Source organism: Oxyura jamaicensis, chromosome 2 (genome assembly GCF_011077185.1).
Source record: "Oxyura jamaicensis isolate SHBP4307 breed ruddy duck chromosome 2, BPBGC_Ojam_1.0, whole genome shotgun sequence".
NCBI lineage: Eukaryota > Metazoa > Chordata > Aves > Anseriformes > Anatidae > Oxyura > Oxyura jamaicensis.
In genome coordinates this window covers 157,683,783-157,707,722 of record NC_048894.1, presented here as the reverse complement: position 1 = coordinate 157,707,722, position 23,940 = coordinate 157,683,783, and the positions used below count along the sequence as shown (strand labels likewise).

General features: G+C 41.0%; 1 protein-coding gene across 2 annotated transcripts in view; it reads left to right on the top strand.

Moving 5' to 3' along the window:
• Positions 1 to 20,376, top strand: part of FAM83H (family with sequence similarity 83 member H) — a 30,225-nt gene extending 9,849 nt beyond the window's left edge. The window contains exons 2-6 of one of the 2 annotated variants that reach the window (XM_035318643.1): positions 5,237 to 5,379; positions 12,820 to 13,280; positions 14,749 to 14,913; positions 15,262 to 15,386; positions 17,387 to 20,376. In XM_035318643.1, the coding sequence (XP_035174534.1) occupies positions 12,834 to 13,280; positions 14,749 to 14,913; positions 15,262 to 15,386; positions 17,387 to 20,048 (3,399 nt within the window). In that variant the 5' untranslated portion in view covers positions 5,237 to 5,379; positions 12,820 to 12,833 and the 3' untranslated portion in view covers positions 20,049 to 20,376. The remainder of the gene's footprint in view (positions 1 to 5,236; positions 5,380 to 12,819; positions 13,281 to 14,748; positions 14,914 to 15,261; positions 15,387 to 17,386) is intronic. The other variant, XM_035318642.1, reaches the window with a different exon arrangement.
• The last annotated feature ends 3,564 nt before the right edge of the window (positions 20,377 to 23,940 follow it).

Here is a 23,940-nt window from a genome sequence, read left to right as displayed (position 1 = left end):
AATGTAAAATTTGTTTGTTGAAACAGTAAATATCATTATATATTAAGTTAAAACAGTAAATATCATATATATATTAGGTGCAACATCACAATCTGATTACTGGAGTTCCTGAAGAGAGTCCAGTGAAGGGCTATGAAGATGTGGAGGGGGCTGGAGCATCTCTTAGGAGGAAAGGCTGAGGGAGCTGGGCCTGTTTACCCTGGAGAAGAGAAAGCTGAAAGGGGATCTTATCAATGTATTTAAGTATCTTAAGGGAGGGTGACAAGATGTTGGGGCCAGACTCTTTTCAGTGGTGCCCAGCAATAGGACAGGAAACAATGGGCACAAACTGAAACACAGGAAGTTCCATCTGAATATGAGGAAAAAAATCTTTACTGTGAGGGTGACAGAGCGCTGGAACAGGTTACCCAGAGAGGTTGTAGAGTCTCCTTCTCTGGAGGTATTCAAAACCTGCTTTGACATTATCTTGTGCAATGTGCTCTAGGTGACCCAGCTTGAGCAGGGAGGTTGGACGAGATGATCTCCAGAGGTCCTTTCCAACCTCACCATTCTGTGATTCTGAAGAAATATATTTTTAATAGTAAGATGTAAAACAATACACATAAATCCAGAATAAAGATTAGAACTGAAGATTTAGTCATTTTACCGTGAAATGTAGTGTAAGATGAAAGTCACTAGAAGTACACTGTTCCTTGTTTTGGTATTGTGATACAGACATGGATTACATTTCCAAAGTTCAGAGAATTCATAAGGAAAAGCTCCAAACATTGTCCAGGGTCAGTAAACAGGCCCTACGAAGACAGAAAGTTCAACTTACCATGGAGAAAGCTGAGAAGTGATTTACTTGAATACACAGAAGATCTGGTAATAGAGAATTTTTCAGTTTTGCTCATGGAGGCATTGTAACAGTTAAAATCTGAAGATAAAGATTAATTTGACTTTGAAAAGAGATGCATTGTCACAGAAGGAAAAGTAAATGATTGCTGAAGTAGCTTGCTAAGAAAATGGTTGACTCACAGATATCTGGTATTTTTAAAATAAAATCTATCTAATATGTATATTTAAGTACAGTTACTGGGAGGAACGTATTCACCTGTGTGAAAAAGCCTACAGTGTGCAAGCTGATAGATTGTTTTGCTCTTTTTCTGCCCTTTGTGCTTGTACTTCTCTACTCTACCCACTCTGCTCTGCTGGATTCTACCAATCAGAATTTCTGTATAGTATTGTGTGCTGCATGGTTACTGCTCTTCCATGCATATATTAAAATAAAAATAATCACTTCTGATATTGCAGGACTTGTCTGAAGGAATCAGCAAGTAGTTCTCATGGTTCAACTAGATAAATGTATTTAGAGCTTTTCATGTTCCTTTGATACAGCTGAACACAGCTACAGGTAGAATGAGACAGTGGAATGATGAGTTGCAAAATTCAAGGCAGATTTTCAATGGCTGGCAATATTCAGTGCTAAGCTAACCCCCTTCATGTTCTCTTAATTTATTAAAAATCAGTTATGATATTGACTAGACAATAGATATTTTTAAATTAAAATGCACACTTTAAAATATTGTTTTGTTCCAAAAAAAATAGTCATCATTAGATAGGTTTGTTTTTAGCAGATTTTCAAAAATTTCAGTGTTAGGGTTTATCTCTAATATTTTGATCAGTAAAATAAAAGCACTTGTGATCAAGCCTTTAGATACTTGATTATTGGGGAGGTCAATAAAAATAATAAGGGCATGTATACAAAACACCTTGGGTCACTTGATAAACATATGCATCACAGTTAGTTTTTACACATACTAAGAATCCATTTAGTACTTAGAAAAATGAGATTGTATCCCAACAACCCTTTCAAAACCTAATGAGTATCAGAATAACCAGTGAGTTCAAGTGTAACGCCATGGCAATATCCACAGATGTACAAACAGGAGTAGGGAGGCAGTTTTATCTTAAATACAGCATTGGTAAGAGAACAATCAAAATACTGTGTTCGGCTGTCCTGGGTGCATTTTATAATGGACCATGAACAAAGTACAGAAGAGCTATTAGTACAGTTTGGGGGCTCGCAAAATGTCATACAGTGATTTTAGGATTCATCAGCTGAGATGTAGTAGTCTACTTCAGTGTGAGACAATTCCTCACTTCATTGTATTGACAGATTTTGGTGGTTGGTAATAGGAGTATGGACACCAGCCAGTTACAGAGATGCCTACAGGAGAGAGGCCTGAAGTTAGGAGAGAGCATTCTGCCCTACTGTAGATGTGTGAAAATATAACTGAAAAAGTGAAAAACCTGCTCTAATTTCTTTATCAGCTGTTTAAAGACTGAAAATACTGAAACCACCTGCTCAGCAGGTTCTGGTATAATGTATTGAACGATTCAAATTTAGTCTTGACAGTGGATTGTATAGAATCACAGAAGCATGTTGGAAAAGACCTTTAAGATCATGAAGTCCAACCATCCACCTAAAACAACAAGACACTGCTAAACCATACCCCTAATGTTATATCCATGTCTCTTAAGTACCTCCAGGAATGGGGACTCTACCACCTCCCTGGGCAGTTTGTTCCAAAGCCTAACCACCCCTTCCATTAAGAAATTCTTCCTGAAAACTAATTTAAACCTACCCTCATATGCTTTCACTTGCCACATGAGAAAAGAGACCAACATCCTCCATGCTGCAGCATCCTTTCAGGCAATTGTGGAGAGCGGTGAGGTCTCCCCTCAGCCTCCTCCAGACCAAACAGCCTCAGGCCCCTCAGCTGCTCCTCACCTCTTGTTTTCCAGTCCCTTCACCAGCTTCGTTGCTCTTTTCTGCACACACTTGAGCAACTCAATGTCTTAAAGTACTGAGGGGGCCCAAAACCAAACACAGTATTTTGGGTGCTGTCTCACCAGAGCTGAGTACTGAGGGCTGTCACTTCCCTTGTCCTGCTGGCCACACTAATTGTGATGCAGGCCAGGATGGCATTGGCTTTCTTGGCCACCTGCACACACTGCCAGCTCCCATTCAGCTGGCTGTCGAACAGCACCCCCAGGGCCTTTTCCAGACACTTCTCCCCAGGCCTATCTCGCTGCATGGGGTTGTTATGACCCAAGTACAGCTCACGGCATTTAGCCTTGTTGAATGCCACACACGCGGATGCGGCCCATCAATCTAGCTTGTCCAGATCCCTCTTCAGAGCCTTCTTCTTCTCAAGCAAATCAACAATCCCACTCAACTGGGTGTCGTCTGATAACTTACTGAGGGCGCACTCAATCCTCTCATCAATATCATGGATAAAAATATTAAACAAAACCAAGTACTGAGCCCTGGGGAACGCCACTTGTGACTGGCCACGAACTGTATTTAACTCCATTCACAACAACCCTTTGTATATGACAGGATAAAGGTAATCTTGGAGTTAAAAACTGAAGACTGAGAAGTGAAATTTCACATTGATTTTTAATGTGTCTAGGAGAAAGATTAAGAGAAGACTTGACCAAATGTGTCTGTATTAAGAGATGAATCTCATCCCATACTCGTTCCATTTTATTCCATTTTATTGAGGGGATTACAAAGCAATTATTTTGCATGTGGACATTTTTTACACTGGCATTTAGTTAACAAATCTGACTGTTGGGGAGCAATCCTTTTTCCTAAACTTAGATGTTTAGTGTCATTTTAGGTGTTTTAAGGTATCTGAAACATGGCAGATGTGGCACAAGCCCTGTGAAAGACTCGCACCCTTCTTGACCAGCAGATGGAAGCCGGACAAGGTACCTTAGGGCATCCAGAGTGACATTAAACAGCTGTATGTAGACCCCTGAATTGCTCCCGCGGTTCTAGTTTGTACTTTATTTATATTCAGTTTACCCAATGCTTAAGGACTGCATACTGGGAAGAAGTTTGAACTTTTCCCCTTGCTACCTAATATGGCTTGGGTTTTTCTAAGGCAACAGGGATTACACAGGAAATTAATTGGTGGCATATGCCAGCATGTTTAATGGCTTGAAATAACTTCTCATGTCCCATACTGGTGTGTTCTGCTCATGAAATCAAGTTTAAAACATTTGCTTGAATTTTCTCCCAGGTCATACTGGCAGGATATAAGAGGGGTCCTTTGCTTTCTTGTACAATGTAGGGGCAATATGCTTCTTGAGATATTTTTCCAGAAGAAGTTGCAGCTGCTGAAGGTGTGAAGGACTTCGGTGGTGTGCTTGATCTTTCCAGTTCCCTTCTGATAGTACATTGCAGGTTTTATGGCTTTGTAGCTTCGGTACTAAGGATCTTAACTTTTTTTCAGTACTTCTCATATGAATGGAAGAAAGGATGGTCAGTGGCTCTTCTTAAACTGATTGTTTGTCACATGGCTGCTCACAACTCCGGAAACTGGAGTAACTGATTTATACGAGCTCTTCTCCTGTAAACATATACAATTCAGTTCCTGAACTATAACTCCAATACAGAACATCACATTACCCTCTATAAATAGTCTCAAGAACATCATGGTGGTGCCACATAATTATTATTTTTTTAACATCTTAATTTTTCACTAGATTCCCGAAAACTTGTGTCATTTTTTTAAACAGTGACTAGCAAACTGAATAAAGTGAAATTCCTAATGTAATTAAATAAATAAACATATCAATAAGTAAAGTTCTCTAATAACACTAGTTACAGGTTTCCAGATATATTTGGTATATTTGCAGTTTGTGACTCAGTTTCTTCGGCAGTTACAGTAGTTCAGATTTCCAAATATATGGTGTTTTTGTTTTGTTGTTTGGTTTGTGATTTTTTTTTTTCTGGGGTAAAAGAAGCTGCTAAAAAGAGATTTGCAGCTGAAGATCAAGCAACAGTCCACTTCTTGGTGTTCCTCTTTTGTTTTAGATGCTACCATAATCTTCTGGGAAAATCCGGCCATCATGCAAGAATACTAATAAATAATGTCCTATATACTAATAAACTAATAAACTAATGCCTATATATATAAACTAATATACTAATACCTATATACTAACAAATAATGCCCTAATCTTCCATTACTATGGATTTGGGAAATCTGACAATGTATCCAGTGAATTCCCATTAAAGGAACAAAGGCGTAAAAACAAAGAGTAGCCATCTAACTTTAATGAGAGCCTTTGACAATGAGTTCTAAGGAAGTAAGGGCCCAGATGGGCTATCCATTTCACAGAGCTCTCTCCCTGATTTTGCTTCTTCTGCTAAATACTTCCTTTATTTTTTTCTTTCCAGAACTCCTACATGATAACTGCCACAGATTTAAGATAGAATGAGGAACTGCTTGTTCTTAAGCTGCCCCTCCTGGCATTCTAGGTCCTGAATGCCCTACCAAATAAATAACAAAATACCCAGTTCTGGAGTCAAACAATAACGAGGTAATACTGCCTATTTAGTAATTACTCTAATCGTCTCCGTGGCATGTGAATTGATACTGAACAACATTACTGTGCAGCATTACACTGTGATAACTGACATTTTGAATGGATCAAAACTAGTTAGCATAGAACAGAAGAACAGGAATGGAATGGAATAGAATAGAATTAGGATAGGATAGCATAGCATAGCATAGCATAAGCACAGAACAGAACAGGATAGAATAGTTGCAAGGGACCTGCAAAGATCAAGTCCATTTCAGACTACTTCAGAGCCAATCCAAAGTTAAAACATATCATTAGGAACAATTGCAAGCAACCTACAGAGATCATCTAGTCCAACTGCCTGACCACTTCAGGGCTAACCAAAGTTAGAGTGTATTTCTGAGGGTATTGTCTAAATGCCTCCTGAATACAGACAGGCAGGGGGCATCATGCACTTGGCGTGAAAGCCTCTTCCAGTGTTCTACATCCCTCACAGTAAATTTTGATGAACCAACACCTCTCTCTCCATTTCAGCTCCTCAGGAAGCTGCAGAGAGCAATGAGGTTGCCTCTTAGCATTCTTTTCCCCAGACTAGACAACCCAAGTGTCCTCAAAGGACATGCATTCTAGCCCTTTTACCAGCTTTGTTGCCTTCCTCTGGATGCTTTCAAGTATCTTAGTATGCTTTTATTTTGTAAAGAGTGTATATATATATATATATACATATATATATATATAAAGGAAACTGTACTGTGGGAAACCAGCATTAGCCATAAATGGTATGTAATCATTTCCGCTAATTTGTAGGGGAATTGCTCCTCAAATGCTGGCTTATTTGACTTAAAACTAGAGACAGTTTTGGAGATGGCAGCTTAGCCACATCAAATTTGAAACAGTATCTCAGTGTTCTGCAAGTTTCAGATAGCTATTCCCAGGAGTTGTAACTTTAAGGAAGAAAAAAAAAATCACTAATACATTAACTAAAAATCTATAAGGGTCTGGAGAAATTCTGCAAGATGGACTGTAACAGGAGTATGCTTGCAAAGATTGCAATTGCATGGAATCCAAAAGCTCTGGTGACTGTGCTGTACCATAGTGAATTACCATTCCTAGCAGAGTTTCTGCCCAGGAGCTACCTAAATGACTTTTGTAAACTTTTACTTATTCACTGATTTGAGATCAGCTCATGTTTACCATATGACAAAAGATAATGACATTTGAAGTTGCAGCTAACTTCTTTCCTTCTGCTTACCCTGACAGGAAAGTAGTTTAAAGACTACTGAAAGAGTAACAGTCATTTTGTGCATCTTTTGCCATATACAGCATGGGATATGTTCATTGTAGATAGCATCATGTGAGAAGCCAAAGGGAGATTATTGGAATTATGCTATTGCTGAGTGTTCCTGGGATATTTTCTCACAGAAACTACCCATACTTTTGGGGGCTTATAAATGGTGTAGTGCAAATACACCATATCAATGATATAGGTAGAGAAAAAGCAACGTTATTCATGCAAGCTGAGAATTCATCAACGTATTATGTAGTTGCCACAGAACAGGGAATTGAAGAATGACAATCAATTCTGCAGCATTCAAAAAACATACAAAGCACAGCACATCACCTTACCCATTTAAACATTTTTGTAGCCATATAAATGCTTACAGCTACTAACTAGAAAGCACCCTAGATTAGCAGCCTTAAGAAAACATGCCATATAGAATATAACTATATATTATCACACACCTCTCTTCTCACATGAACAGAAATGCCTGTGTAGTGTCCTTTTGGGCCAGGAAATCAGTTACCTATGTTTTTGATGCAACAGATACAGTGAACTTGATTTGCTGAAGCTTTCAATTTTTGGCTGGATCCAAAAGCTGCAGTAATCTTTACAGATGTATACACAACCAGTTGCTCTTGAGACTGTATATATTCCCCATAAACTAAATCTGTATCTTTAGACTGTCAGTTTTCCATCTTGCACAAACATTAGGTACAGAGACTTGTTCTACTTCTGATATACCAGCAATTGCATCATGCATGCAACAGAATCCTATCTTTCTGAATGCCCTCCCAGGAACTGCCCTACTGCTTTCACGCTCCAGAATCCTATTCAGTAAGTTATTTTTAAGTGTTGCAGAATATTTAAGAGACTTTTTAAATAAATTCCTGCTTAGGTATTGTGTAAGCTGTTTCAAAACAGATCTATCAACAATTCTGTGAAGAGAAATACTCCACTGCATGCACAGCAAGCAAAGTGTGTACAGGTAGTTGAAATTGCTGCTCTGTTTACGTGTACTACCCATGCAGCTGTGAAAGTGTCCCGAGTGTATCAGCCACATTGCATGTGCACAACTTTCTGTGCAGCCTCAGTGCTATTAGTCTGGCACTACCTGGGGGCACTGGGCTTCTGTGAAGTAATGGAGCGTTTATCTATGCACCCTCCCTCTATATAGCAGGCTGCCCAGTTACAGCTGCTGCTGCTGCAAACCACTAGTCAGACAATCCAGACAGAAATATGAAATCTTAAGAACCTTCCTGAACTTCATAAGAAAATAAAATAGAAAATAAAAAATAATAATAATATAAAAGGATCTGTTCAGGGAAATCAGAGTACATGGTAGCCATACTTGAAAAGTGAGCCAAATCTGAAATTTCCTCACACTCAGGCCCTGCATAATCTAGGGAATCCTTAGGGGGAAAAAAGATACTGCTTTACAGCCTTTCTGCCTTTCCTTGGGAACAGCATAATAGTCAAACACTGTAGCTGTACTTAAATTTATTGTTCCCACTTCTGAGGGACTTTTTCTTCTATCCTTGCAGCTCAGTGGCCTTTGCAGCCACTATGTTTATAGTGGCAGACATAATTTCTGGGTTTTATTTCATGGTTCTCAGATGTGTGCATCTATTTGGGAAGAGATTAAAAGTACCTGCAGAAAGTGAGGAGGGTTAACGGTTAGAGCTTTGCCTGGGCAAACACAGGAGTGACACACTCAGTGGGCTGCAGGTTCTCTCCAAGTGGAATTTAGCGGTGCTTTCTCAGCATTAACTTCTAAGCAGAAGGAGCTGGATGAAATAAGACACAGCATCTCTCTCAGTTCTCGCCTTGCTAGCCAAAGAGGGTGACGGTGCAGCTTTTCCAGCCTTGTTACTCAGCCACAGGACTGTTCACGCTCCGGTGTTTGGTCTAATCCAGTTCAGGTGTTTGCTGCGGCCTTCGGGGTCTGTTTTCTCAGGTAAAGGTGACGTCGGAAACCACCCTGGCCCCGCCTCCCCGAGCTGTGCCCGGGGTGGTCGGGTTGGGCCTGGCGGGCCCGGCCGTGGCGTGCTGCGGCCAGCGCCGGTCTCTGTGGCGATCCTCCCAGGGCTGGAGTCGCCTCAACATGGCGCTGGGTGGGAGATAGTCTGGGCTGGCAGCAGGAAAGTCGATGGCCCAACACGTATCCGAGGCTGGGTGCTGACAAACCTGCTCCCTGCAGGCCCTCCGGCCACACCACACCCTCTGCCCAGCCTGCACAGCGCCCGGCTTAGCAGACACCCTGTTCGTTCACAGCCTAGGCCGACACTCTTTAATGCACACGCAGCGAAATGATAGCCTCCGACACAGATGGGCGGAGGCAACGCCCTCCTAAGAGGCTGTTTTTGCGTGCCAGCACAGCCGAGTGCAGATGTCTTTCCCTGTTAAATGAGAAGCACGAGTCCCCTTCTGAATGCCTCTAACAGACCACTGACCCTCCTGGGACTGGCTCTCCCACTTCATCTGTGATCTCTATATTCAGTCATACCAGGAGTTCCTCCAGCTCTGTGTTTGCTTTCTCCCTGTGGCCAACGGCTTAAAGAAAAGCATGAGGATGGTTTTTCTTTTTCATCAAAAGTATTTTTTCACTGGTATGTTCATGCTTGTTCATGAATACATTTGACTAGCACAAATCCTTACGAAATGTGACTTCCCCTGTTGTAAAAACGACCCTACTTACTGTTCCCTTTGTTTCCTGAGGTACCTTTCCAGCCACAAATTGTTGGATAGTGGAAAAGTGTTCTGGCAAAGTATTGTATGTCTGTCATGCCCATATATGCTTCCTTGGGCACTTAGTGTTGCCCACTGTCAGAGGTACAAGGGACAAGCAAACCTTGGAGCCGACCAATATGTCCTCTTGAAGAAAACTGGCAATTTTCCTCGTCTTTTTGTATCCAACTTCCTGTATTCCCCTTAGCACAGGCACCAGCACCGTCTCCTGCTGCCATCACCATCTCCTCAGCCCCATCACTGCAGCTGACCTACTGCAGCAGTGGTGCTGAAGCCATGCTTACAAGCCCAGCTGTACCTGCATCCCAACCTGGTTATTTGTCACCCTGCACAATGTGTCCTGTGCTTCCTGCTCCAGAAATGATGCACATATGTATCCAGGCAGGCTCTGCATTAAGTCAGTCCAGGTTCAGCAACACTTACCCACTTGAGCTTCACACAGAGACTCTGTGGTACACACATACCTCACCACTCAGGCTTACTTTGCTGGTGGGAAATGACAACTTACACACCCGCAGTTTATGAGAGACAGAGGAGATAATACCAGTGGCTCATGATTTGCATGGGGATAGGTCCAACTGTTCTTTTTTATTCTACAGTTTAGTCCTAAATGGGTATTTTTTCATGCAGTTGGGAAAAGGCCTTTCTAAGACTGCTTTTCAGTGATTAGTTCTTGACTCAGAGATACTTGGTCTTTGCCAGCAATCAGAAATTGAACAACGTGGTGAAATGTTTGTTGCTACAGAATATGAATCACATGTTTAGGTAGACTTAAATGGTCTGTGTGCATTTCAGTACAGCTGGATGCTGTGTTGAAGTGAAAACAGAGTTCTACATCCTAGGGTGCAGTGATGATGGCAACAACAAACGAGTCAAAATAAGAGGGGAAGCACTATCACATGTACATCTAGTATTTTCTTGCCAAGTATGGCAAGCACAGATGCATAGGGAAGAGCAGCAATACTCCAGAGTAGTCAGAGTAGATCCATAGTGATCTTTATAGTTAATGGTGTTCAAAGGATTTTCTTCTTTTCCATTGAGATGTTTTAATTGTTTTTTGAACACTGGCAAAATTTTGATATCTAAAATATCCTGTGGGAAGGAGTTCTGCAGAGTAAGAACATTTGAGCAAAAGCTTTCCTGGTGTTCAATTTGAACCCACTCCCTGCTAGTTTCAGTTGAAGCTCTTTTAGTTCTTGTAGTGGAGGAAGAAATAGACAGCTGTCCCTGCTCACAGTTTGTAGACCTCTTCTCTAGGCTAAAGAATCATAGTTAACATTTATAATAGCCTTTTTGAGATGGGAGGAGTGAGACTCACATTTGCAACATGTTCAGGTTGTAAGTTCCTCTGAATATGTATTCTTTATTAAACAATGCTTAGTATTAGCTGACACTTTTCCTCTAAAGGTTTATCTTTGTCATCTTGATTTATAACAGTATTGATATATTAATCAATAAAATATAAAATTAAGGTTGTTTTGTCACTTGGCATTCATCAGCATTATATTCCCTTTTGCCATTTTTATTGTCCAGTCAGTATGATGAGGTTCTTCTGCTTCATCTTTCTTTTATTTTTGCAGTTGGCTGTCACTGTTCTGAGCAAGCTAGCATTATTAGGAGCTTGTCATCTGCACGCCTGTTCATCCCCTTTAAGGATTGTTTCTGAATATGTTGAACAGCATGGACTCCAGCATAGCCCTTGGGACCCCTGTGGAGCTGTGGAACTCCATGGGGCATGGAGTCTAAGCATTAAATTCCAGTGGAATGCTGTGACTAAGAATTTTGTACTACAAAAGTGGATAATGTCAGCTAAGAGAAGAAAAATGAGAATGCTGCTATTTGAAGTATTATTTCATTGCTTCAATGTTGTGGTCTGTTTTAGGAAGAATGTTAAACATGGAAAAGTCGAAGAGTGAATTTAACTCTGGGAACATTTCCCTAAAATTAAGAGCTAAAGACACTTTTAAAATAGTTAAGAGCTAGTACATAACTGACATGAGCACACCAAAATGGAGGTATATAGTAGTCTGCTTTTTATTCTAAGAGAAAAAAAGACAAAATGAGAATTAGACTGGGAAGATAAAGCTGGGTATTTCAGATTACAAATAGCTAGAGTGTAGACTGTAAAGACTGTTGGAGTAGTTTACACAGATACTTGCTAGATCCAGTCTGTTATAGTAAGACCATATTCTTTCCTGATGTATCATGCAGCTCTACCAAGAATTACAGTCTGAGGCAGGAGTAACTTCTGATATTCACTGATCTGTGTTCTGCAGGTACTCGGATGGGAAAGTCCTCGAGGCTTTATCTCAAAACTATTGTAGGTTTTCTCCTAAAGTGAGGAGCCACTTTCACCCTCTGTACTCACAGTCCCTATTAAAGCAACTTTGTCTAGGTGTAGGACTGTCATTTTCTTTTCTCTTTTTTTTTTTTTTTTTTTGACTTTGAGGAAGCTTCTGTTGGTGTGTCAGTGGTGGAGCAGAAAAAGTGTGTCTGAGCATTGACATTCATTGAGGATCAAAAGCCAAAGAGCTTTGGAGCTCTTTTCAGATCAGTTGGTTGTTATTATGTGAGTTATATTTGTGCCATGACAAGCTTTTCTTCTAAAAACTGGTTAAAATCACTGGTTTTCTTGAGTCTCAAGTAATGGGTTCCCTACAGGCAAGTATTTGTCAAATAATGGATATAAGCCTCTTCAGTTCAGATTTTTCCGATGTAAACATCAGGAGATTGAAGAAGCAATCATATCACTTGTTTTCATTTCTTCATGGATATCTTGAGGACTTGTCTGACTTCTGACCATGCTACAACAGTAAGAAATCCTTACACCTGCCTGCATTCCCTTTAAACTCTTGCTTCTATTAATATACTGAGGTGATTATAACACACAATTTCTAGGGGTTCAATGGGTGCATTTGTAGGCATGCATGTGCATTTGCATTTACTACCATATTGCACATAATAACATTTTAAATAGCGTTTGGAAATAAGTTTCAGTGGAGTTCAGATAATAACCAGCAGCATTGCTCTTCAGAGAAGAAAGAAAAAAAAAAAAAAAAAAAGTAGGTTTAAAACAAAAGACACATTTAAGCTTAGCTATCAGCAGCCTGAAAGAGAAAGCTGGGCATTCTGTTATATGCATCATCTTTGTTCATTGCAGTGATGCCCTAATTGATTTGTTCCTTACTTTGCCCATGTTACATTTAACCATGTTAAAGTAATTCTTTAAGTGATTGCCACCTTTGCCTAATTTAAGGTGTTAATTGATTATGAACGAACTATCTCCAACATTACTCTGCACTTTGATTCTCTTCTCTTTTGATTTTGCCATCATGATCCCTCAACCTTCACCATTTATGAGGATGGGTGTGTCACTGGACTGAAACTCCTGGCCTGACTGCTGTTCTCATTGTTGGCTTTTTTCCTTACAGCTCTCCCTCCCCTCATGGCTCGTCGATCTCAAAGCTCATCACAGGGGGACAATCCCCTTGATCCTAACTACCTTCCCCCACATTACAAGGAGTATTACCGTTTAGCTCTGGATGTCCTTACTGAAGAGGGCAAAGAAAGTTATGAACGCTTCCTGGCAGAGGAAGCAGCCCCTGATTTTCTTTGCAACTCAGAGGTGGATCACATCATACAGAATCTCCAGAAACCCCAGTATGCCAATCAGGAAGGTAGCACAGACACCACAGGTGACAATGACATGGATGGATCCTCTGGGACATACTGGCCTATGAACTCGGACCTTGCTGTTCCTGAGCTTGACCTAGGCTGGCCAATGGTCTTTGGGTTCAGGGGAACAGAAGTGACGACCCTTGTGCAACCACCACCCCCAGACAATCCCAGCATTAAGGAGGAGGCGCGCAGAATGATTCGAGCAGCTCAACAGGTAAGACATGAAACAGTCCAACTAGAGCAGAGATAAAGATTGTATGTGTGCAAAAGGATGCATCAGATCCACTGCTAATTTCCTTAATTTTGCTCCGAGGACCTGACAGAGGGGAAAGATGATTCTAAAACCACCATTTACTGCATCAAAGCTAGTCTTTGAGTCTTTGCTGTTTGGACTCATAGAAAGGTGTGTAAGGCCATACTAAAGCATAGTAAGAGTTCACAGAATCACAGCAGCTGAGGTTGGAAAGTGATCTCTGGAGATCATCTAGTCCATCTCCTCTGCTCAAAGCAGGATGAATTAGAGAAAGTTACTTAGATGAGTCCTTGAGTATCTCCAAGGGCAGAGACTCCACTATCTGTCTGGGTAACCTGTTGTAGTCTTCAATCACCCTTACAGTGAAAGAGTTTTTTTCTTATCTATAACTGGAATTTCCTATATTTCAATTTGTGTCCAATGTGTCTTGTCTTTTCACTGGGTATCACTGAGAAGAATTTGACTCTTCCTTACTCCTTCCCATCAGGTATTTATATCCATTGATAAGAGCTGGGAAGTTCCTACAGAGCTTTGAATGATAGAGTCATTTAGTCATTTATTGGGAAAAGACCCATAACATCAAGTCCAGCAATCCACCTAATACTAAGTCCACTGCGAAACCACATCTTCATATCTCTTAAATACCTTCAGGGATGGGGACTCCACCACCTTCCTGGGCAGCCTGTTCCAATGCCCAACCACTCTTTCCATTAGGAAATACTTCCTGTATCCAATCTAAACCAAACCTCCCATGGCACAGCTTGCCTCACTTCGTATCACTTGTCATCTCAGAAAAAGAAACCAACACCCTCCTCACTGCAACTTCCTTTCAAGTAGTAGTATAGAGCAATGAAGTCTCCCTTCAGCATCCTTTTCTCAAGACTAAATAGCACCAGCTCCCTCAGCCACTCCTCATATGTCTTTTTTTCTAAAGCTTATAGAAAAGCAGCTATTAAAAACTGCTAGAAAAGCTACTAGTAGCTTTCTAAAGCTACTTGTTTTTTGAAGCTACTTCCCATCTAACAGCATTTAGAGGTAGCTATAAAGTGACTGAATAAACACTGGTGAGGTAGTTATTTAAAAATGACTTATGTGTTTGAGGGAATGAGGAGGTAGTGGCCAAGCAGCTCAATAGATCCTTCCAATGTGGTTCTGGTGCCAGAAAATGCCTGCTGTGATCATGGGATTAACAAGTAAGGGAATGATCAGTTGCAGTGGGGTTTTACCCTCACCTCGCACCTTCATATACACAATATCTACATCAGATAACAATTCTGTTTCCAATTCTGGAGCCCACAGTGTTTAAATAGGAAGTTGAAATGGAGCCATTGCAGCAGTGCAGCCTTGGAATTTGAGGGCTGGGGGACATGAACAGGCAGGCCATAGGCAGGCACAGATCTCTGAAGACTTTCTTGCATTCTTTTCCCAGGTGGTAGCCATAGTGATGGACATTTTCACTGATGTGGATCTGCTGTTTGAGGTGTTGGATGCTGCTGCTCGCAGAGTGCCTGTGTACATCTTGCTTGATGAAATGAATTCTCAGCTGTTCCTTGATACAGCTGCTAAATGCAGAGTCAATCTTAACTACGTAGAGGTGAGAAAACCAAAGACCCCTCCCCCCCGCCAGTTCACATCCTGAGGAGGGTATGTCCTAGGACACTGTGCTGTCATTACAGTAAAGACCTGAGAAAGGGGAAAGCTGGGCCAGAGGCTAGAGAAATGTAAGAGGAGCCAGGAGAGCTGGCACAACAATACAGGACTGAAGGCTGAAGACACAGTAATAAAGAGGGTTGTTTTTTCGCTGTGTATGCAGACAGAATTGCTAGTGATGAAGTATAACCATGGTGGCAGAAGGGACATTAAAAGAGCAAGGGGAAGAAAGACGGACAGGGGGAGTGAAGTAACAGCCTGCAACTGAGTCAGTGCTTTGTCTGGTTTCCAGTTCCTAAGGGTGAGGACAGTTTCTGGCCCAACCTACTACTGCCGCACAGGGATGTCTTTCAAAGGTCATGTGAAAGAGAAATTCCTCTTGGTGGACTGCATGGTGGTGCTGAGCGGCAACTACAGGTGAGAATCCCTGCAATGTTATGTATCAGTCTCAGTCTCATAGGCTGTTTGCTGGGTAAAGCACTGTTTCAGCACTTCCAAATGAGGAATTTTTAAACCTGCCTCAAAAAAAGTGTAAACAAAAAAAGCCATCCGAACCAACAAACCAATCCTAACCCAGCAACTCATTCCAAAGCAGAGCAGTTAAAGAGACCAAGGAGTATGCCTTTACATTTCAAGAGCAAGGTACTTTAATGGAATTACCCATGGCTTCTTTATTAATGACTTGACTATAATCATGTTATACCCAAGTATATCAATCAAGAGTTGTATGTTTCTGTATCCCATTTCCTGTTCTTAGAGGGAAACCTATGTTACATCTTTGCTCGTGAGCAAAATTTACTTTAGTCTGTTAATATTGCCCTCAAAAACCTCCTCAAACAGTGTCATATGGAAAGGCAGTTGTAAACCTTTATTATGCTGAAATTAGAAACCATTTGTAATTCAGTCTCAGAGTAAATTAAAGCAGAGCAGAGCAGAGCAGAGCAGAGCAGAACAGAACAGAACAGAACAGAACAGAACAGAACAGAACAGAACAGAATAGAATAGAATAGAATAGAATAGAATAGAATAGAATAGAATAGAATAGAATAGAATAGAATAGAATAGAATAGAATAGAATAGAATAGTTGAGTTGGAAGGGACCTTCAAAGAAACTCATCTAGTCCAACTGCCTGACCACTTCAGGGTTAACCAAAAATTAAACCATATTGTTGAGGCCACTATTGAGGACCTTGCCAGACTTGAGAGTTGGACCTGTGTGAACCTCTTGGAATTCTACAAGGCCAAGTGCAAGGTCCTGTAACTGGGTCAGGGCAATCCCAAACACAAATACAGGCTGGGCCGTGACTGGACTGAGAGCAGTCCTGAGGAGAAGGAGAAGTTGTTGGCTGATGAACTTAAGGCAGGGCTCATAAAAAAGATGGAGAAAGACTTTTTGCCAGGGCCTGTAATGACATTACAAGGGCAATGGTTTTAAAATTAATGATGATAGACTTCAATGGGATTTAAGGAAGAAATTTTTCATGATAAGGATATTGAGACACTGGGAGAGGTTGCCTAGAAAAGTTATGGATGCCTCATCCCTGGAAGTGCTCAAAGCCAGGTTCGATGGAGCTTTGAGCAACCTGATCACTATTTAATTAATTCACTACTTCCTATAGGCAGGCAGATGTTCAGTCACTTCAGTGAAAGCAGGGCTCATCACAAATGCCATCACTCAAAATGTCTCCCCTTACCTCCTTCTTTCTCCCAGCTTTTATTGCTGAGCATGACATCATACGATATGGTATCTTTGGTCAGTCTGGGTCAGCTGTCCTGTCTGTGTCCTCTCCCAGCTTCTTGTGCAGCCCTAGCCTCCTCACTGGCAGGGCAGCATAAATAGAAAAATCCTTGACTAAGTGAAAGCAGTATTTTGCAACAAATAAAAACATCAATGTGTTATCATCACTATTTTCATCAAAAACCCGTAACACAGCATCATAAAAGCCTCTATAAGGAAAATAAGTTTTATCGCAGCCAAACCCATGACAACAATCTTCCCTCTGACTGAGGTAAGGGAGACTGGATATAGTTCCATAGTTCATCCCTTTGCCCTTTTTAAAGATGAGCACAAAATTTTAGATGTTAAAAAAAAAAGTATTTGCAAGAACATCTTCACATCACTGGTATGGATTATCATCAACTGTCCTGCTATTGTTAGTGATAATTGGTTTTATTTTTGTTTTTGTTTTTGTTTAGAACAGAAGTCACTTATTGCCTGATAAAATCCTCTTCCAAGCTGTGATGTCCAATAAATTTATAACTACAGAGATTGGGAACAATAGTGTGTAATGAATGGCTGCCTGAGCAGTACACACTATCAGGAGAATTTTTTTCAGACAAGCTTATGGTTTAATGTGAAGTAGTACAGCTGAGTTACTTGATGCTAACACTGTTTTTACTTCTGTTTCTCTTTGTAGTTTTATGTGGTCTTTTGAGAAGATTCACAGAAGCATTGCACACATCTTCCAGGGAGAGCTAGTGGCCAGCTTTGATGAAGAATTCCGAATTTTGTTTGCACAGTCAGAACCTCTTGTTCCTCCAGCCAATGTCTTGGCAAAGGCAGAGAACCCATTTGCCATGACTCCCTTTGGCAATAACATGCCCTTCTTTCCAAAAAAAGCACCCCTGATGTTCCAGAGGGATGACAATCTTTTTCCCTCCTTTATGGACAGAGTTGATCCAGACAGGTACTTCCTGTCCAATTTCAGGCGGGATGACATGTTGCGCCATACGGTGGAGGGATCAGCCATGCGAATGTATAAAAAGGTAGAAATGGAGAATGCTCAAATGGATCCTGTCAGGGGTTTTCTCCGTTCCAAGCAGTTAGAGTTAGATGCTTTTAAGAGACACAGTTTTGCAGAAGGAACATATGAAAATTTTGCTTCTTCTAAACAGTATGCCAGGCAGATGTTCATGAACAATATGGATGAATTTAAAATCCAGTCTAGTCATTTTCAGAAGGATCAGTTCTACCAGTATCAGTTTGACCATCCCCATCTTTCTGGCAGACCTCAGGGACTCTTTGAGAGAATCCGAGGTGGTAGGCCAGGATTCAATGAACTGGAAGAGGGAGGACCTCTTTCCTATGGAGAGGGACCCAGATACCCTGAACTTGAATCCAGTTTTCCACAGGAGGGTTTCCCCTTAAGGCTGGATTATGTACCTTCAAATTCTTCCAGGGAAGTGAGACATGGCTCTGATCAGCTGAACCCTGCAGGCAATGGCCCAATGGGAATGATGTTAAGAAGGCAGAATATAGGACAGAAATTTATTTGCCAAACTTCTCCTACACAGAAACAAAGCCTGGAACAGCGTCTGTTCCTACAAGACAAAGATGAGGACCAAGATCAGGACAAGAACACCCAGGAAAATAGAACAGGTTTACGTAACTGGAGGATTTCGTCATACCTTAGTGCATATCAGTCAGAACCAGAAGAAGGTCTCCCAATGCCTATGGAATCAGAAGCATATAATGATGTTCTTGGGGATACCCTCACAAAGCACTCCACTGACCTCATCTCAGCATTCAAATCCCCTATGTCGTTTAATAGCAAGTCACTGGGAGTTGACAGTGCCAAAGAATTTGCAGATCCCGATAGAGTAGGTGAAGAAACCCCTATAATGAAACAAGATGCCTTTAGGTCCAGAATAAATCCTTTGATCCAGAGGAGCTCAAGACTCAGGTCCTCTCTTATTTTTAGTGCTGCCAAGTTAGATCAGCCTAACACAACAATAGAAAAAGTTCAGATGATCCAAAAAGAACAAATGTCCAGTGAACTGACAAAAGATAATGAAACTATAAAGACAGCCACCTCATCTAAAGTGGCAGAACTTTTAGAGAAGTACAAAGCTGTGGGCAAAGACGCAGAGCGAGCTACAGTCACTCACACCAAAGCTGTTTCCAGTTTTCTCCAGGAAGAATCACAGAATACAGAGAAGAAATGTACCAAATCTGTGCAATATAAGATTCTGGAGAGTAGGGTACTAGACTCCAAAGACTCATGCAGTACTTACAAAGTGCATGGAGAGGCTGACAGATCATTTGGAATGGCTTCATCAACCCCCCAGCTCATTGACACATTCAGTAAAGATCCCCTAGCACATATTAGCACTAAGGTGGACAAATTATCATCTCGGTTTTACCCAATAGAGAATAAACCCACTCTTCCAGAGAAGGAGAGTCTTATATTTGTAGGAGACACTCAGAAATTGACTCTTCCAGAAAAGAAGGAAAGAGTGACATTCAAAGAAGACACTCAAAAATTAGTCAGTACAGAACTGAAGAAACCACAGCTTAGGACAAGTACTGCATCAGCTCTTGAAAACTTATCTAAAAGTCAAGGATCTGACAGCTCTCTCAATAAATCTGAGGAAGACTGTTCAAAACAGGAACAAAATCCAATTGAATTTTTAAGAAAAGGATCACTACGGTTGAAGCAGCTTTTGAACCCAAAAGGTGATAAGAAATTGGAGGAAGAACCCACTTCTGAGAGCGGAAAATCTGACAAACCGCCTGTGGGGCTCAAAAGATCTTCCATAGGGGACTGTCAGGAAATGATGGAGGAAGAAAAAAACCATAAATTTGCAACACCACTTCCTCCCAAAAGCAGCCAACCAACACAGGGGAGATTTCCTTCATCCACAGCTAATATCCTGTACAGCAGCAATCTCCGTGATGATACCAAGGTGATTTTGGAACAAATCTCTGCAAACAGTCAGAAGAACAGAGCTGAACTCGCCAAGCAACTACCATCCACTAGTAATCCTGATCTTTCTAAGTCAACTACGAGTTTGGAAAGGAAGGGTGAGAAGGAGAAAAGCTGTAACATCCATAGGTCAGAGAGTTTTGGAAGCCAAAAACGAAATCTTCAGCGGCAACCATCAGAAGATAGAGATACCCTTCTGAAAAAAATGGAGAATATGCGGAAGGAGAAGAGAGTCTACAGTAGATTTGAGGTTTTCTGCAAAAAGGATGAACATACAAGTCAGAGCGAAGAGGAGTATGACACAGATGCCAAAGATAAGAAGATGGGAAAATTCATGCCCAAAATCCTGGGGACCTTCAAGACCAAAAAATGATCATAGAAATGCTATTTAATACCATATAATCATTGACTGTCAAAGCCAAATGAGGAAGTAACACATTTATGATGGCTATAATACCATATGCAATACTCTTTGGGGGTAGTGAGTGGCAATATGTTCCTATGACTCCTATGGCACAATTTGCCCAGTAAAGTCATGTGGTAACAGGCAACTTTATTGCAGTATGTTTAAAATAAAGTTATTAAATTGCCAACATGCTTAAATCATGGAAATAAAGTAGAGTCTCTTTATATCAGGCTCAGGGAATGTTTTCAGTAGATGAAAAAATAATTCCACTTTCAGTAAAGAAAAATTCAAAAAAATAGAAAAATCAATACTTGAATTCAATCAAGGAAAGAAAAATATACATGTACATGTATTTAGAAAACAGTTGTTTTTCAGGTTCTTTGAATTTAATGCCTAATCTAATGCAAGAGGCACCTTTTTGAAGATTTACAGGACAAAAAATATCAAAAGCAACTTTTTTTCCTTACCTATGGTTAATGGTCTTGTCCAGCAGAACATGCCCATTTTTTATATTTACCGTTTTACAATCCTATTGGTTGTGCTTTGTTATTGGTTTGTTTCCTTATGTATAATGGAAGCATTGCATTGGAAGTTGAGCTGAGAGAAGAAGCTGGAAGGCCATAAAAGAAGAAATTGCCAATTTATTAATGGAGAAAGAGATGGTTTTAGAACTGCTTTTCAGCTAAGTTGGGTGTTACAGCCTGTAAAATGCTGTTTTAGTCAAGCAATAACTTACTTGACTGTGTAACTCCAACTCACTGGAGAAGGGGGTGGGGGTCATTTGTTAGCACATCTTCCCAGTTTGGCAATCCTGATGGAATGTTCAAGCTCAGAACTGTGTTATCGCAAAACTTTCTTGTATGACTTTGGTAGCAAGCTTAAGCATGCAGTATTAGGCACAGCCCAGATTAATCTGTAGGTTCATGCTGTTGTGTTATACTATCTTGCAAGATCAACGGCAGAGACAGAGGCCAAGATACCATTGAACATAAAGTTTTCTTTTTCTTTTTTTTTTTTTCTTAACTTGGACTGCCTCTGCTTGGCATTCCTCTGGATTGCCAAACTCTTTGTTTGTTTGTTTTTCCATATAAAGAGATTAATGAGAAGGGTCTGCCTAAGGGTACAAAGGTTCTGCAGAGGGACCTGGATGGGTTGGATTGATGTGCAGAGGTCAATGGGATGAACCATGAAAGAGCATTTGTAAGTCAATATTCCATCCCCCTTCCATAGGATTTCCTATTGAGCTTAGGCTAATTTCTTCTTTCGACATGTACATGGGCAGAGGCCAGTGGGATGAGATTCGACATGGCTAAGTGCCAATTCCTGCACTTTGGTCACACCAGTCCCATGCAACGCTACGGGCTTGGGGCAGAGTGGCTGGAAAGCTGTGCAGAGGAAAAGGACCTGGGGGTGTTGGTCGACGCTCACCTGAACACAAGCCAGCAGTGTGTCCAGGTGGCCGAGGAGGCCAACGGCATCCTGGCTTGTATCAGGAACAGTGTAGCCAGCGGGACCAGGGAGGTGACTGTTCCCCTGTACTCAGCTCTGATGAGGCTGCACCTCGAGTACTGTGTTCAGTTTTGGGCCCCTCTCTTCAAGATAGACATCAAGGCCCTGGAACATGTCCAGAGAAGGGCTACGAAGCTGGTGAAGGGTCTGGAACACAAGTCCTGTGAGAAGTGGCTGAGGAAACTGGGATTCTTTACTCTGGAGGAGGCTCGGGAGACCTTATTGCTCTCAGCAACTACCTGAAAGGAAGTGGTGGGGAGCTGGGACTCAACCTCTTCCTGCAGATAACCAGTGATAGGCCTAGAGGGAATGGCCTCAAGTTGTGCCAGGGGAAGTTTAGATTGGAAATTAGGAGAAATTTCTTCTCAGAAAGATTAGTCAGATACTAGAATGGGTTGCCCAGGGAGGTGATGGAGTCACCGTTGCTGGGGGTGTTTAGGTAAAGGTTGGACGTGGTGTTAAGGGACATGGTCTAGTGGGTGATATCGGTGGTGGGGATATGGTTGGACCAGATGATCTTGCAGGTCTCTTCCAACCCTTAATGATTCTATGATTCTATGGAACTAGACTTCCGAATTTGTTTCCATAAGCTTTGGTTTCATGCCTAACCACTTGTGGTGTTCGCTGCATCTCAGCAAACCTGTTCAGGTATGTGGCTGACAGATGGAAGCAGAAGACTGCAACAGTTCCTGAAGGTAACTTCAGTGGGGTCGTTAAAACTTGAGATTTTTTTTTTTAGGATGCCAGCTCCCATGGTAGCAGCCTTTATATAATTTGCATATCTGTAACAATTAATGATAGTTTTACAGTTTGTTGAAAATCTTGGGAAATGATGATGCTGATCTGAAAGAAAATAAGCCAATTTCCATGCTACTATAGATGGTATGGAGAAATTTGCAAGAAATAAAAGAATTTATCATTTTAACATGAGAAATTCAACTTAAAAATAAACTTCTGTGTAAAAAATAAGGAGGGAAGAACCACCCAAATCTGGAAAAAAAGCTGAAGTGGATCTTATTCCACACTCTATATTTGTATACTGTTTCAGATACAAACTATAATGAGCTACACAGGCACAAATTCATAGATTGATACTATATGTATGCTTATTTCATTTTAGTATTGAATCAGATCCAGTCACAGACAGGTTACTACTGAAGTGATCAAGAAAATCGTTCTCTCTCCAGTGATTCAGGTATTAATCCTACTATACCCTCTTCATAGTTATATATCCTATATGTGATACATGCTAGCCCTATTTTGTGTAATTCATATAATCTCTTGCTTCACCAGCCTTTCACAAACCTACCTGCTCTAGTATCATTCTGTAATAGACATGTGTGGTGGTTTTACCGTGCTAGGCAGCTGAACACCACAACCACTCTCTCACTCCCCCTCCTCAGATGAGGAGGGGAAGAAGTAAAGGAAAGAACAACTCACAGGTTGAGATAAGGATAATTTAATTAAAGAGAAAAAAATATTATTAAGGAAATATTATTATTAATTAAACAATTCAACTAAAGGGAAAAAAAGGGAAAGGGGAAGAGGGAGGGGGAAAGGGAATAACTAAACAAAACAAGTAAAGGCTATGTGGAAGTGCAGAGGAAAGAAATTACTATCTGCTTCCACAAATGAGCAATGCTTGACCATGTTCTTGAAGCAGGGCCTCAACGCACATAGCCGGTGTTCGGGAGGAGGACAGATGTTTTTGCAATGAGAGCCTACCCCCTCCCCTCTTCTTCCTTTTTCCGCCTTTTATTGCTGAGTGTGACATCATATGGTATGGAATATCCCTTTGGTTGGTTTAGGTCAGTTGCCCTGCTGATGTTTCTTTCTCACTTTTTTGCCCACCCCCTAGGAGGGTCAGAGAGAGTCCTGATGCTGTGCCAGCACTGCTCAGCAGCAGACACAGCACTGCTGTGGTACCACTGCTGTTCTAGCTACAAGTGCAGAGCTCAGCACTGTATGGGCTGCTGCAGGGAAAGTTAACATCTCAGCCAGACCCAGTACAACATGTTGGAAATGTAGTTATTTCTGTAATGACAGATTACATGAACATTTTAGAATTTTTCTTCATTTGTTTAGACTGTTAGAATTTTATCTTGCTCAGCATAGTGTTTTCAGTGTAAAAGTATGTTCCTGACTAGAACTAGAATGACTCATCTCTTTTAGCAATAAGTTGATTACCAGCTTATGTGGGGTATATACAAATGTTGCAGAATAACTAATTCACTTGGTAATAACAAAAGCTATTTTTAAGGATAAAAAGTTAGTGTTACAGCCCATCACTTGTCAGTCTAAGACTCAGTTCACAGAGGGTCTTAGATGTTGCATTGTACCATCAAATTGA